General features: G+C 42.3%; 1 protein-coding gene across 12 annotated transcripts in view; it reads left to right on the top strand.

Moving 5' to 3' along the window:
- The window catches only part of syne1b (spectrin repeat containing, nuclear envelope 1b), a 68888-nt gene that overhangs the window by 50217 nt on the left and 3462 nt on the right, over positions 1 to 15209 (top strand). For 11 of the 12 annotated variants that reach the window (XM_044047321.1, XM_044047322.1, XM_044047312.1 and 8 more), the window contains 41 exons: positions 42 to 251; positions 368 to 469; positions 591 to 710; positions 831 to 1031; positions 1139 to 1312; positions 1603 to 1734; positions 1847 to 2043; positions 2138 to 2270; positions 2662 to 2844; positions 2997 to 3146; positions 3318 to 3494; positions 3582 to 3737; positions 3819 to 3974; positions 4080 to 4250; positions 4353 to 4486; positions 4761 to 4965; positions 5077 to 5259; positions 5368 to 5514; positions 5616 to 5770; positions 5896 to 6043; positions 6132 to 6226; positions 6322 to 6556; positions 7129 to 7323; positions 7428 to 7553; positions 7709 to 7864; positions 8464 to 8622; positions 8882 to 9048; positions 9391 to 9553; positions 9775 to 9962; positions 10054 to 10204; positions 10305 to 10487; positions 10723 to 10860; positions 10982 to 11173; positions 11278 to 11605; positions 12343 to 12411; positions 13159 to 13265; positions 13497 to 13623; positions 13714 to 13925; positions 14018 to 14218; positions 14301 to 14429; positions 14595 to 14807. In XM_044047321.1, the coding sequence (XP_043903256.1) occupies positions 42 to 251; positions 368 to 469; positions 591 to 710; positions 831 to 1031; positions 1139 to 1312; positions 1603 to 1734; positions 1847 to 2043; positions 2138 to 2270; positions 2662 to 2844; positions 2997 to 3146; positions 3318 to 3494; positions 3582 to 3737; positions 3819 to 3974; positions 4080 to 4250; positions 4353 to 4486; positions 4761 to 4965; positions 5077 to 5259; positions 5368 to 5514; positions 5616 to 5770; positions 5896 to 6043; positions 6132 to 6226; positions 6322 to 6556; positions 7129 to 7323; positions 7428 to 7553; positions 7709 to 7864; positions 8464 to 8622; positions 8882 to 9048; positions 9391 to 9553; positions 9775 to 9962; positions 10054 to 10204; positions 10305 to 10487; positions 10723 to 10860; positions 10982 to 11173; positions 11278 to 11605; positions 12343 to 12411; positions 13159 to 13265; positions 13497 to 13623; positions 13714 to 13925; positions 14018 to 14218; positions 14301 to 14429; positions 14595 to 14807 (6768 nt within the window). The remainder of the gene's footprint in view (positions 1 to 41; positions 252 to 367; positions 470 to 590; positions 711 to 830; positions 1032 to 1138; positions 1313 to 1602; positions 1735 to 1846; positions 2044 to 2137; positions 2271 to 2661; positions 2845 to 2996; positions 3147 to 3317; positions 3495 to 3581; positions 3738 to 3818; positions 3975 to 4079; positions 4251 to 4352; positions 4487 to 4760; positions 4966 to 5076; positions 5260 to 5367; positions 5515 to 5615; positions 5771 to 5895; positions 6044 to 6131; positions 6227 to 6321; positions 6557 to 7128; positions 7324 to 7427; positions 7554 to 7708; positions 7865 to 8463; positions 8623 to 8881; positions 9049 to 9390; positions 9554 to 9774; positions 9963 to 10053; positions 10205 to 10304; positions 10488 to 10722; positions 10861 to 10981; positions 11174 to 11277; positions 11606 to 12342; positions 12412 to 13158; positions 13266 to 13496; positions 13624 to 13713; positions 13926 to 14017; positions 14219 to 14300; positions 14430 to 14594; positions 14808 to 15209) is intronic. The other variant, XM_044047315.1, reaches the window with a different exon arrangement.

The raw sequence follows: 15209 nt of genomic DNA, 5'->3' as shown, positions 1-15209 counted from the left end.
TTGGGTTTAAGAGTTAATTCATGTCGTCGTCATCTCTGCAGACATTAGAAAATGATGTGAGGCGTATGACGGAGGAGGTGAAGCTCAGTCAGTCTCTGCTAGCTGAATCCTCTGGTTTGAAACGTGAAGACCGCACACTGCTGGAGGACAACCTTGAGTGCCTGAAAGAGAGACTGGGAGCTCTGGGTTGTGCTCTGGGACAACGCTGTGACCACATGAGGACCAGAACTAATGAACTCACTGCCCACCAGGTTTTTATATTTTCCATGAATTGCTTTTCAGTGCTATTTTTTTTTTTCATATACACTGATATTGCAAAAAAAAGCTCCAAATGTTTAATCCCAAAATTTCCCCTTATCTAATTTAGAGTGAATTGCAGCTTCTTCAAACTGCTTTAATTGAGACCAAGTGCCAGATCCTGCAGGCCTTAGCTGGAGCCATGGACAGACCAGCCTCAAAACAACTGGAGGTAATGCAAAGTTTAGCAGAGACAAAGATCCACACAAATCTCCTGATACGGGAGATTTGATTTGATTTGATTTGATTTGATCAATCAAACAAATCAAATCAATTTGATTTGTTATTTTTAGGTCATTGCCAGTGCAGAAGAGAGCCTGAAAGACTTTGAACAGAGAATTACAGAGCTCAAAATCAGGGGAACAGCACTACAAGTGGATCAGATATCTACAAACAAATTACTGAAACTCCAGGTAATTTATCAAAGTGTCTTGTATTATTTCTTAACTTAAAAGTAACTTTTAAAAACATTAGTCCAGCAGAACAAAGTGTTCATGAAACTAATAACCAAAAATCTGTGTGTGTGTTTTCAGGATTCTTATGAGGAGCTGGTGATGACGGTGGGTTCCAGGCGCAGTGGTTTGAACCAGAACATGGCTCTAAAGGAACAGTATGAGCATGCCCTGCAGGACCTGATGGACCTTGTGGACACAGCTAAAGATAAGATGGCTGCTGATCAGAGAATCATCGCCAGCTCTGTGGAGGAAGTTCAGAATCACCTGGACAAACACAAGGTTTGGTCAATTTGCAGCTCTGTGTGAAACAGTGAAACATGATGGAGACAAACTACTGAGTTGAAGACAGACGTGATGATTGGCTCGTGTCTGATGGTGTTTTCTAGGAGTTCTTTCAGGGTCTGGAGTCCCATATGATTCTAACCGAAACATACTTTAGGAAAATCAGTGGTCTGATGCTTCCCAAAGAAAGCCAAACTTTGGAGGAGACACTAGCTGAGGCTCAGAGGATCCTCAAAGAGGCACACACTAAAGGAGTGGAGCTCGAGTACATCCTGGAGGTGAGAGGACCATGATTTTCTGGTAGTAATGGAAGAATTGCCATATTCTAAATCATCTGTCTTGTGTAAAAGTGTATTTTAAAATGTATTTTACTAAAACTAAGACAACTGTAACTCTGTTAGTGGCCTAAAGATTTTTCTTTGTGTTTTTATCTTATAATTGTAACATACATTTTTAGACATCCCTGCAAAGCCTCAATAAAGGAATAAGAAAATTCTTTGAGAGTGGTTGCAATGGTTTACATTTTTATTCATCTACCTAATTCTTTTCTCTTTTTTTTGAAAATCAGACTTGGTGCCACTTGGTGCATGACTACCAGAGTCTGAACCGACAGTTGGAGACAGTTGAGGGAAGTATTCCCTCTGTTGGGCTGGTGGAGGAAACGGAAGAAAAGCTCATGGACAGAATCTCATTGTATCAGGTACAGACATTCACATTTTACAATATGGCATAATAATCTTACAAAGCTTAGATACAGGTAACAATTAATGCAGCCCATTCACTTTTCTTATCCTTTTTCTTTTCCTGTACAGGGTCTGAAGGGGAAACTGACAGAACATCAGCACAAGCTCCACCAGGTGTTGGACGAGGGGAAACATCTCTTACGGTCAGTGTGTTGTCCTGCACTGGAGAATCAGCTCGCTCTGCTGGGGGAACACTGGCTCAACAACACCGCCAATGTCAACAAGGAACTGCAACGCCTGGAGGCCATCTTACAACACTGGACCAGGTCAGAATATTTGTGCATGGGATTTCTGAAATCAGTCTAATCTCTTGGTGCAGTTCAATATTTACTCTGTGTTTTATCTCTTTCTTTCCTTAAGGTATCAGAGAGAGTGTGCCGAGCTTAGCGAGTGGTTGCAGTCTGCTCTGGAGAGACTTGAGTTCTGGAACACGCAGGCAGTGTTAGTCCCACAGGAGCTGGAAACAGTTCGAGATCATCTCTCTGCTTTCCTTGTGAGACCACAGACAGCGTTTTTTTTATTTCTTGTATTGATCCAGATATTCTGGATCTTTTCCAGCCTTTTTGTTTATAGATGTTTAAAACACTCACACATTGAACAAGTAAGACTTGGGCACCCAGTTGTGCCAATGCCACAAATACAGTATATGCGGGAAAATCCACTAAAAGTACATATATACTGTTGTTTTAGGGATGTGTGTTTATATATGACATAAGCTATTTATGTTCATATTTATTGTAGTATTTTTATCATTTAATCTGTTAAATTATTAGTGTTATAAGTAGCTGCTGTATCTACAGCTGTGGTGTTCTCCATATGGCATCGTCATACTTTAAAATATACTTTTGCCTAACAGATCTAACGCTTGTTATCGTCCGTCTCAGGAGTTCTCAAAGGAAGTCGAAGGCAAGTCCAGCCTGAAAAGCTCAGTGGTAACCGAGGGCAACCAGCTGCTACGACTGAAGAAAGTGGACACTGTGGTGCTGCGGTCTGACCTGGCGCGCATTGACACACAGTGGGCTGAGTTGCTCACACGCATCCCAGTGGTCCAGGAGAAGCTGCATCAGGTATGGTCACATGAAGCAGAGTGAACAGGCGCCAAGGCAAATAGGATTACTGCTCTCTGCTGCTTCGTCTGTAGAGAAGTTTTCAGTCAAGGTTTGACTTTAGACACTTTGATGTTTAATGTGCACAACCGATGGATTTTATTTCTCCTCAGATCCAAATGGAGAAGTTGGCAACCCGTCATGCCATTTCTGAGCTGTTCAACTGGATATCTTTGATGGAGAATATCACTGAGGAAGATGAAGAAAACCTAAAGAGTGCTGTGGGGTCAAATGTGATTCAAGACTACTTGCAAAAATATAAGGTAGCTGACATATCATGCAGATTCTTTTAGATCTGGTGTCTTAGATTGTCTCCATAATCTCCATAATCTGATCAGATTATACTACTGTGTGTATTTCTGAAGAAGGGTTATAATGAAGGGTCATCAGTGTCTCATTCTGATCATGAATTAATTGTTGTCTCCTCACTTCAGGGCTTCAGAGTAGATTTAAGCTGCAAACAGCTGACTGTGGACTTTGTCAACCAGTCCGTGCCACAGTTGAGTGGTCAGGATATGGAGAGCAAACGCAGTGATAAAACAGACTTTGCCGAGCGCCTGGGAGCCATGAACCGGCGCTGGCAGATCCTACAAGGCCGCATCAATGAGAGGGTGAGGTCACAGGCAATGATACTGTCCGTAAAATAACAGCCATTGCCATTTATTAGTGTAAAATCGCATGTAATAATATAATTGCAGATCCAGTTCCTGGAGAGCCTCCTGGAGATGTGGCTTGAGTATGAGAGCAGCATTCAGGCCCTTAAGTCCTGGATGGCAACTCAAGAAGAAAGACTTAAGAGGAAACACCGGATTGAGGATCTGACATCTGTGCAGAACGCTCTCAAAGACTGCCAGGTCAGCTTTTTTTTTTTTACTGTGCTAACACTGATGAATTGAAACCATATTCAAATTTTTAATAATGTAATAACTTTTCAGGAAATGGAAGAGTTGGTGAAGGAAAAAGAAAAAGAACTAGAGAGGGTGGAGGAGCAGGGTTGTGCCCTTGTCCAAAACAAGACTGATGAGGCCTGTGCTATCGTCATGGAAACACTCCAGTGTGTCAATCACACCTGGGCTAACCTGGACCACTTGGTAAGCTCCACCTGTTCTTCACCCTGTTTTTAATGTGATACTTTGGTTACACTCATCTTATGTGGCTGTAATTTGCTCTTCCCTGGTTTGTTTTACCTTTGACAGATTGGGCAACTGAAGATCAGCCTGAAGTCCGTTCTGGATCAGTGGAGTCTGTACAAGCGCGCTTCAGAAGAGATCAATGGCTACTTGATGGAGGGAAGATATTCAGTGTCTCGTTTTCGCCTCCTCACTGGCTCACTGGAGGCTGTTCAGCTGCAGGTGCAGAGTCTGCAGGTATGTCAGGATTAAGAGGCATGTCCATGTCACCTGGTTGTAGTCATTTTTCTGATTTTTTTTGTCAATGCTGAACTCATGTATTGTTTGTTATCTGTACAGGATTTGCAAGAGGAACTGGAGAAACAGGAGAGCAGCCTCAGAAAGTTTGGTGCTGTGACCCACCAACTGCTGAAGGAGTGTCACCCGTCAGTGTCCGACTCCCTGAACACTGCCCTCAAGGATGTAAATGCAAGGTGACCTTGCTGAACTTTTAAAGCATGCTTTAAAGAAACATAGTTGTCTTAGATGCTGAAAAAGAGATCAATAATTAGTAAATTATTACATGGTAGCAGATGAAATCAAGGTCTGAAACTCAACTTACATTTAAGTCCAGTGAGAAGAAGAAGAAGAAGTGTGTCTTTAACAGTGATTTGTTTCTATAATCTCTTGGGGTCTGATAGGAACAGCTAAATTGAAACCTGCAAAGTCACATTTACATAATATCCTAATAGTCGTTTCTGTTCTCAGATGGACTGGCTTACTCGAGGAGATTGCAGAGCGCCTGAGAAGCAGCAAAGCACTGCTTCAGCTCTGGCAGCGCTACAAGGAGCTTTATCTGCAAAGCTGCAGCAGCATCCAGCTGCAGGAAGAAAAAGCCGAACAGCTCCTCAAAACCACCTGTAGCAAGGACAACGCTGACGAGGAAGTGTCGACCTGGATCCAAGAGTGCAGTGTGAGTGAGCCAATCCTGCTTAATCTGACCTGACCTACTATTTTAGTTCTGTTTGTGTCAATGGTTTTATTATGTCTATAAAAAATGTGTTTCATTTATTTTTCTTTCAAGGAGTTGCTCCGGTCCCAAGCCTCTGTGCAGGCCTCCCTGCAAGTTCTCCAAGAACTGGGCGATCAGCTGAAACAGCAGGTGGACACATCGGCAGCATCTAACATCCAGTCTGATCACCTGTCTCTCACCCAGCGGCTCACCGCTGTAGAACAAGCTCTAACCAGACAGCTCACCACCCTGCAGGTAAAATAAAAACAATAATGGTTATGATCTTTCTTTTTTTTAGCCCACAGTTGACCTGCCAGAATTGTGAATTTAGAAGGTGTTATTGATGTTTACCTTCCATTACAGACTGGAGTTCAAGATTATGAAACCTTTAATGATCAGCTGGACTCATTGAGCACCTGGATAGTTGAAGCTGAGGAAGCTCTGAAGGTGCAAGATCCCAACGGTACCACTGACCTGACAGTCATCCAGGACTGCATGGAGGAGCTCAAGGTATTTTAGCTTTTGTCTTTTTCTCAGTTTAATCAACTAATACACTTTATTGACCGTCTTGGAATTGATATATTTAACATCACCCTCATTTCCTCCTTCAGAGACTCATGTTGAAATTCAGCAGTATGGCCCCTGAACTAGAGCGACTTAATGAGCTTGGTTACCGCCTCCCTCTCAACGATTCAGAGATCAAACGCATGCAGAACCTCAACAGGAGCTGGTCAACAGCTTCAGCTCAGACCACAGAGAGATTCAGGTACGACATGTGAAAGTTACTTTATTTCTTCCTCTGTTGAGGAAGAAATAAAGTAAGTGTTGCGGAGTTTTTTTAAAATGTGAAAGGCATTTTTTTTAAAAAAAACTTTATTTGCTCTCCTGCAGCAAACTTCAGTCCTTCCTGCTGCAGCAGCAGACGTTCCTGGAGAAGTGTGAAACATGGATGGAGTTCTTGGTCCAAACTGAGGAGAATCTAGCCGTGGAAATATCTGGGAACTATCAGAGTTTGATGGAGCAGCAAAAAGCTCATGAGGTTTGAACCAATTGTAAAGGGAATGACCCTGAAACAGCTGGACTTTATTGCTTGTCTTATTGATTAGAAAATGATATGTGTCTTCCAGTTATTCCAAGCAGAGATGTTCAGTCGCCAGCAGATCCTCCATTCTATCATCAGTGATGGACAGCGAATGTTAGAGCAGGGTCAGGTCGATGACAGGTAAAAACCATTCAGAAAATTACAATAAAATAAAATATAATAAAATGAAATAAAACAAAATAATTAAGCATTAATTATTCCATTGCCTCCTCTAGAGATGAGTTCAACCTAAAGTTGGCTCTGCTGAGTAACCAGTGGCAGGGCGTAGTGCGGCGAGCTCAGCAGAGGCGTGGCATCATCGATGGCCTGATCCGTCAGTGGCAGCGCTACAGAGAAATGGTGGAGAAGCTACGCAAATGGCTTTTGGAGGTCTCTCACCCTGGGGAGGCCCTCCGGACTGGGAACACAGTGCCTTTGCAACAAGCCCGCTCCATGCTGGACACTGTCCAGGTACATCATATTTTTAAAGCATTTTAAATATTGTACATCTAACTGGTACAGGATGGAACTAATTTAGACCCCGTTTACCGCCGGTTTGAACGTTTGTCCATAATTGAGTACAGGTCAGATTTGACCATAGAAACAACATTTGGAATCACACGCCTTCATTTTGTTCTTCCAAACCGTCATGAAGTCAAAGGCGGGGTCATCAGATTTGATCATATGTGGTCACAGGAGACTCATGCGTCGAGATGCATTGTAATGCCAGCTGTACTTATCAAGATCAGGCTGTGGTCGGATCAGAGGACAGATGTTAATACCAGGTGGTAAATCATCTTTCCTAGAATATGGCATTTATCACCTGTGTTGATTAGTGTTTGCTTCCACTGGATCTTTGTCACGTAGAAAGAACTGTATAGTGAATCTGTACAAAATATCCTGATAGCAGAAAATCTTTTATCAGTGACTTGATATTATGAGATATTTCTTGAAAAGCACAAGACACTGATGGTATCACTTGTTGAGAGTAGGAACCTCATGATTAGACGTGATCATTTCATTGACTGTGCTCTGTGGTGCAGATGAAAGAAAAAGTGCTGCAGCGTCAGCAGGGCAGTTACATCCTGACTGTGGAGGCCGGCCGACAACTGCTCCTGTCGGCTGATAGCCGAGCAGAGATGTCGCTGCAGGCGGAGCTCACCGACATCCAAGAGCGCTGGAAACGTGCCAGCGTCTCTCTGGACGAACAAAAGAAAGAGCTCAGCACTCTGTTAAAGGTGCACAACCCACCTCTATTTACTGTACATATATACACATAGTTTTGACACTTGTTCAAACAATTTCTTGTTTCATATTTGTGTATGTATGATGTCATGCACAGGATTGGGAGAGGTGTGAGAAAGGTATTGCTGGATCTCTGGAAAAACTTCGAGCCTTTAAACGGCAGCTTTCTCAGCCTCTTCCTCATCACCATGAGGATCTACAAGCTGAGCAGATGCGCTGCAAGGTGACAGCCTTGTAATTTCATTAAGTAGACTTTTAATGAAAAGCAAACTTAACATGCCCTAAAACGCTTCGACGACCTTGACCTTCAAAGTAAAAGATGATCTGTTGTTAAAAGGTGAAATCTGAAAGATTTACAAGTAATTTCTTCAATAACAGGACCTGGAGAATACCTTTGACGGATGGACAGGTGATCTGGCTCACCTGACTGTGCTGAGAGAGTCGTTGTCTTGTTACATCAGTGCAGAGGACCTGTCAGTCCTGCAGGAGCGGATTGAGCTGCTGCACCGTCAGTGGGACGAAATTTCCCACCAGGTACCATGCATTACTGAGCATTTATTCATGGGTGTACAGTGTTTGTGCAGCTTACAGCTACTGGTGACTTAATTTTGATTATAATTATGTTCAGATGCACAGAGGGACTTTGCAGTCCCTCGAGATACCAGATGGTGGTACTAGTGTCAAACTAACTATTCTTTTTAATGGCGTCGGTATCACTGTCAATACAGTTGTAAGACCAAATACAGGACTGAAAAATGTCAATTAAACATATAAATTATATGAAAATCAATGGTCTCATGTAGATTTGAAAATCAAAACAGGTCAAACAAACATGTCAAAACAAATGGGTTTCATGTCCAATTGTTTTTCTACGTTTCTCTAGTAACAGACAACTTTGTTTTGGACTCAAAACCAATGTCACAGTTGCATCCTGTGTGCAGTAGATGAAACAGGCAGACAGGAAACACACACTCTGCTCTGCATGATGCAAATGAATCAGTCACAGTGCAATCGTCTGTGCATGCAGTGCTTTCGCTGTATATTTTTTTGTAATATTTACATGCATTGGTTTTAATGGACCTTGCGCCGGGATGCATGTACTTCACTCTTAATGCATTGTTGTGCCTCTGCAGCTGTCTCTGCGCAGGCAGCAGGTGAGTGAGAAGCTGAACGAGTGGACAGTGTTCAACGAGCGGTACAAAGAGCTCTGCGAGTGGCTCACCAACATGGAGGGCAAGGTCTCCCAAAACGGTGACATCAGCATTGAAGAAATGATCGAGAAGCTTAGAAAGGTAAACTGCAATATTTGGATTGGAAATCTTTATTTATATTTTATATGAATATTAATGCTTAAACACTACCTAGAGATGAATGCAACTAATATATTCATTGCTTTTAATCACAGCAAAAACATGTTTTGTTGTGTTCCTCTAATACTTCATATTGCACTTGTATTTCATTTTACATTGTACTTGAAACTGTTTGCTCTAGAAAAAAAGCATCCAGACATTTTAGAGTGTCATATTTTTTTTTCATCACTTTGTCTCTTAGGACTACCAGGAGGAGATCTCTGCAGCTGAGGAGAACAAGCTGCGGCTGCATCAGCTGGGCGAGCGTCTGGCCAGGGCCAGTCACCAGAGCAAAGCTACTGAGATTGAACACAAACTCAGCAAAGTTAGCGACCGGTGGCAGCACCTCCTGGACCTCATTGGAGCCAGGTGAGGATATACACACACACACACACACACACATTGTCTTCCATTTATTTGGACAGCCAAAGTGTTATCCCTAACATTACCCATAACCAGTTAATGTCTAACCTTGACCTCACTGCAATTCAAGTCATAGCCCTAAACGTTTACCAGTTACTCAGAAATGAGGTTCTGCCTCATTAGGACCAGATTTTGTTCCTGACAAGTTCAGTGTTTATGCTAGAAAAGGCTATAAATAGGTTACAAATACAAGGTCTCTCACACACGTCCCAACACGTGCATGTGACTAAAAACAGTCACCATTTTCATGCCTTTGAACTAACAGAATTTTGTAAATTACATTAACAGAGTAAAGAAGTTGAGAGAAACTCTGGTGGCCGTGCAGCAGCTGGATAAGAATATGAGCAGTCTGCGCTCCTGGCTGGCTCACATTGAGACTGAGCTGTGTAAGCCCATCGCCTATGACTCATGTGACTTTCAGGAGATTCAGAGGAAGCTTGATCTGCAGCAGGTAACCCAATTTACTTTATAGTGCTTAAAGTATCCACAATAGATTCAATTAGCCTTTATCTCCAACTAACCTCCAAGTAGCAATGTGCGGTTGTGAACTAATTTGTTTATGGGGGTATTTATTGATATAAAGTAATTTTTAAATCTTGTGTTGTGTTATTGTTTCTCTTTGATTAGCACACAAACATACATTTACTCTTTCCTCTCTTTCTTGACTGTCAGGAGCTGCAGCGCGACATAGAGAAACACAGTACGGGAGTGGCGTCTGTACTGAATCTGTGCGAGGTGCTTCTGCACGACTGTGATGCCTGCGCCACTGACGCAGAGTGCGACTCCATCCAGCAGGCGACTCGAAGCCTTGATCGCCGCTGGAGGAGCATCTGTGCCTTGTCTATGGAGAGGAGACTCAAGTGAGTGGATGATGTTGCTGAGATATCATTTTAGTTTTTCTATGTAAATGTTAGACCAAGAGAACCTTTCACAAACATTTCTTTGTGGTAGGATTGAGGAGACATGGCGTTTATGGCAGAAATTCCTTGATGACTTTGCACGATACGAGGAGTGGCTGGCCACTTCTGAAAAGACTGCTGCTCTGCCCAACTCTTCTGGTGTTCTGTACACTGTAGCCAAAGAGGAACTTAAGAAATTTGAGGTAAAGACATCACATCAAATCACATCACAAAGAGTGGTGATGATGCTGTTGGTTGTTTACCTTTATATGTATATAAAAAAACAAAACAATGTTTGCATAGGCCTTCCAGAGACAGGTCCATGAAAGCCTGACTCAGCTCGAGTTGATCAACAAGCAATATCGCCGCCTGGCCAGAGAAAACCGCACTGACACTTCCTGTCGTCTGAGGGAAATGGCCCACGATGCCAATCAGCGATGGGACAACCTTCAGAAGAGGGTTGCATCCATCCTTCGTAGGCTTAAGGTACGGTCATTTGCAAAGTGCATTATGACATTATGGTTGATGTTTTATTGTTTCACATGTATTTGTCAACTTCCTTTTTCTGTATTTGTTTATCTAGATGTTCAATCAATGGCTAATGAAGCCACACAGAGTTCATTGTTGAGCCTAATAGATAATACACACACGATAGATGAATCTTTGCACACTATTTACTGTTAAATATTCTAACAGCACCTTCTCTGTTTCAACGGTGTAGCACTTTATTAGTCAGAGAGAGGACTTTGAGACTGCTAGAGACGGCATCTTGGTGTGGCTGACAGAGATGGACCTGCAGCTGACCAACATCGAACACTTCTCTGAGTGTGATATTCAGGCCAAGATCAAACAACTCAGGGTAAGTTTGTCACAAGCTAAGTTTAACCCAGACAGTTTTTCTGACTGACATGGTTTGATAAGGTCTTCACACAGATTCCTTTACTAGTGCATGATTTTTTTATATCCCTCCCATGTCACAGTCGTTCCAACAGGAGATTGCCCTGACAACAGCCAAGATCGAGCAGATTTTCCATCACGGAGAAACACTGATAGAGAAAAGTGAGCCGCTGGATGCTGCTGTCATCGAGGAGGAGCTGGAAGAGCTGCAGCGCTACTGTCAGGAAGTGTTTGGTCGAGTGGAACGCTACTACAAGAAACTCATCCGTCTTCCTGTAAGTCCTGACAGCAGATTTTTATTCTTAAATTAAAGAGTTCACTATATTTTGTGGCTTGATTCTCAGCTTCAGAGTCATGAATTGTTTGGGGTTTTTTTTAGCTTGCAGACGACGATACTGAAGTGTCATTCTCGGATCGGGAGCTGGAGCTGGATGAGCCTGGTGATTTGTCCAGCTTGCCATGGGGCGAGCGTTTGGGCGATGGCTTCCTGTCACCTCTGCCCTCCTCCGGCCGCTCTGCCTCCCTGGCGGCTCAGCTCCGGAACGAGCGATCAGGCCGGGACACACCAGCCAGTGTGGACTCCATTCCCCTGGAGTGGGATCATGACTATGACCTGAGCCGGGGGCTGGAGAGCGCCAGCAGGGTCCTGAGGGAGCAGCAGAGTGAGGAGGGAGACTTCATCCAACGGCCTGCCTCAGCCTTGTCAGGTTAGACTCCAAACACACACGCACGATATTCTGGTTAGATTTTGTACATTGGTTACGTTGGTTCCATTAACAGTGCTTAATGGAAATGCGGTTTTTAGTACAGTAACAATGTGGTGATAGTATAATATTATGGTATTAAGTTTTGAAATAAGGAAGTAATATCATACTAATGCTATTGTATTTCTGTAGTTATTGCTAAGAGATTTCTTGGATATAACAATTAAACATTTCTGTGGGACATAAACTCATAAACTCATTACCTTAGCTTATCATACTGCTGTCATGTAATGTAAATTGTTGCAATAGTTTTAAAATAGTTTTTGAGATATGAAAATCAGGCAATATTAAGATACAGTTAGAAGAGAGAGATGTCTTTCACTGAATTTAAAACTCATCTTACTAAGACAGTTGACAATGACCAAAATGAAATTTTTCTTTTGACAAACTGTGTTGCTCAGTGAGATTGGAGACGGTTATTAGTCCACATGAAAAAAAGTATTGTGTATGACTTTAAATCTGGGGAATGGAAATGTGTCTAATTGATGTAATTTGTGTTAGTTCTCTGCTTAAATTATTACTTTCCACGGATCCTGTAGAGACTTAAGACACAAGAAAATCTTTGCATTGGTTTCTGTAATTGATCATTTATCATATTAGCAATCTCCATTCCTCTGGTGGTTCATCAGACCGTGTATTGCCCAATGCTGAATGTGTGTACTGTATAATGTTTCTTCCAGATGTAGTGATCCCAGAGAGCCCTGAGGCCTATGTTAAACTAACTGAGCAAACACTGAGGTCCTCCACTGGTAGGCAACACCGGCCCCCGAATGCCACAAGTGTTTGGGCCAGAAATAACAGCCGCACTTTGAGTGATACCACACTCATAGACTAGCCTTGGACTTTGATTTGTCTTTATTTCCTCTCTTGTACACACTTTGGGCACACGCTGTAACCAATGGCCTCACTTTCTAACACACAGGGGATAGGATCAATTCCATTTTATTTGTTGTTTTTTTTCAATTTAGTGGTTCGTCTGTCACTAATTCAGCAGAAGTGAAATGGAATTCAGCCTAACCCTTATTTTCTAACTGGCTTTCTTAGTTTTGTTTGACTTGCAGTGTTCTGTGTAGCTAACCACTCTGGATTCTGTAATGTGCATTTTTGTTATGGACTTAAAAAAAGCATGTTTTTTTTATCGTTACAAGTCTGAAGTTCTCATTAAAAGGTACTGCAGATTTGTTTAAAGTTAAATTTCATATAGTCTCCGTTCACACAGAGGTATATTTCATGAAAAATGCTGTATTTAAAAATAAGGATGCGACTCCTGACGCAAACAGGACAGGAGAGCACAACACAATAATGAGTGAATTTGTGTGTTTGTTTTATTTTGGTATATAGATTTTAAAGAAATGCAGCATGACAGAGAAGTGTACTGTTTCTCTGTCTGAACGGGGTCTTTCTTCTCCTCCCTTTGTTGTTAAGTACATTTCATGTGATTCTTATGAATTGAATCAAGTACAAAGATGACCAGTTGTTGCTGATGTTATTAACAGGAGAAGCTGCCTCGCTGGACATCAGCCGTTTCCACCTGCAGCAAAGCGACAGCAGCCGCAGCCGAACTCCCACAAGCACAGAGATGGATGCTTCGTACATGGGATACGTATGTGTCACACTTACAGATACATGAGGCACAATAACCTTTTGTGCATTCATTAAATTCTGATTTCATTGTCTATAAATCTTCATTTTTACTTTTGCTCTTAAAAGAAGTCATATTTCTTGGCTCATCTATTATACTTTCACTTTAAGAGCAGTGTTCACTTCTGATATTTATTAAATATTTGATTTATCACTTACACTGTGCACACTTACTTATATATGTGGTCCGTAGACGCGGCTGCTGGGTGAGTGTCGTGGGAGTATTGACACTGTGAAGAGAATGGGCATTGAGCTGAAAGAGGAGGACGACACAGTGTCTGGACTGGCAGATCCCAGTAGCTCAGAGTCCCAGACATCAGGTAATGTTCTACAATTCAACTCATTATCCTGCATAATAGCTAATGTCTTTCTGTGTGTTTTTACCCACTCGTTTACCTTCCGCACCACAGGGGTGATTGAACGCTGGGAGCTCCTGCAGGCTCAGAGCCTCAGCAAAGAGATGCGAACAAAGCAGAGCCAGCAGCAGTGGCAGCAGCTGAACTCTGACCTGAACAAGGTTTGGACTTGGCTGGGAGAGACGGAGGAAGAGCTGGAGCAGCAGCGGAGGTTGGACCTCAGCACGGACATCCAGACGATTGAGCTGCGAATCAAGAAGCTCAAGGTAAAATTGTTATTCTTCAAACTTCTCTCTTTATAATGTTCTATATGTGTTTTACAGAACATTAATTGTGATGTGCAAATGTTTTTCTGCAGGAGCTGCAGAAGGCGTACGACAAGCGCAAGGCTATTGTGCTGTCGATCAACCTGTGCAGCGCTGAGTTTGTGCAGGTGGACACCGAGGAGTCCAGAGAGCTACAGGCCAAACTGAAAGACATGAACAACCACTGGGACAAACTGGGCAGCTCATTGGAGGAGTGGAGGTCTTCATTACAGGAAGCTCTCATGCAATGTCAAGTAAGTGCTCATCATCATCGTCCAGACAGTAGCCAAGTTCAGTCACACTCACCTTTAATCCCAATCTACATCTTATTAATAGGACTTCCATGAGATGAGCCATGGTCTGCTGCTCTGGTTGGAAAACATCGATAGAAGGAGGAATGAAGTAGTTCCTATTGACCCCATCCAGGACAGTGACACTCTCCATGAGCATCACAAAACACTGACGGTACAAAACTGCGAGATTATTGATTTCATTAGTATGTGCACTCAAAGAGTTTAGAGTGGAACAACAATTAATTAAAATTAAGTTAAACACCTAAGTTGAAAAGGTAAAAGACTAGTGTCTTGTGTTTGTTTGTGAATTCACGTTATAAATTCAAAATCCCCACAGCAAATCCGTCAGGAGCTGCTGGACTCCCAGCTGAAAGTGGCCTCGCTGCAGGACATGTCCCTCCAGTTGCTGGTCAACTCTCAGGGCAGCGACTGTCTGGAGGCCAAGGAGAAGGTTCATGTTATCGGGAACCGACTGAAACTGCTGCTAAAAGAAGTCACCAGAGACCTGAGAGAGCTGGCCAAGATCCTGGACATCACAAGCAGCCAACAGGTAGGTCTTAAACCTGCTCAGTGTTACATGTTTTTCAGTGATATAGTCCTGTACGTACAAATCAAATACTTGTTCATTGACTATGATGATTTATTTTCCTGAACAAAAGTGTTGTTGTTGACATAGATCCAACATTTTTAATTCAAGTGATTTAAACTTGTAACTTAAGGATTTGTTTTTTTAAATTAACCTTTGATTTGACCTTGTTTTACTGTTTATTATTTGAGTTTTTTTCTTTATCTTACATACCAGACTTGTCTGTCATGTGTCTGTATCTGTTTTATTTCAGGTTTTGCCATTTGTATTGTTCTATTTAATGTTGTATTTCCACAATTTTTATGCAAACTCGGGGCATTACTGTAAAATAACTCAATGCTCAGTCCATGTTGTCCAAGATAAACA

The sequence above is a fragment of the Solea senegalensis genome, linkage group LG16, assembly GCF_019176455.1.
Source record: "Solea senegalensis isolate Sse05_10M linkage group LG16, IFAPA_SoseM_1, whole genome shotgun sequence".
Lineage (NCBI taxonomy): Eukaryota > Metazoa > Chordata > Actinopteri > Pleuronectiformes > Soleidae > Solea > Solea senegalensis.
The sequence above is the reverse complement of the archived record's forward strand: the minus strand, read 5'-3'. Positions and strand labels throughout refer to the sequence as shown.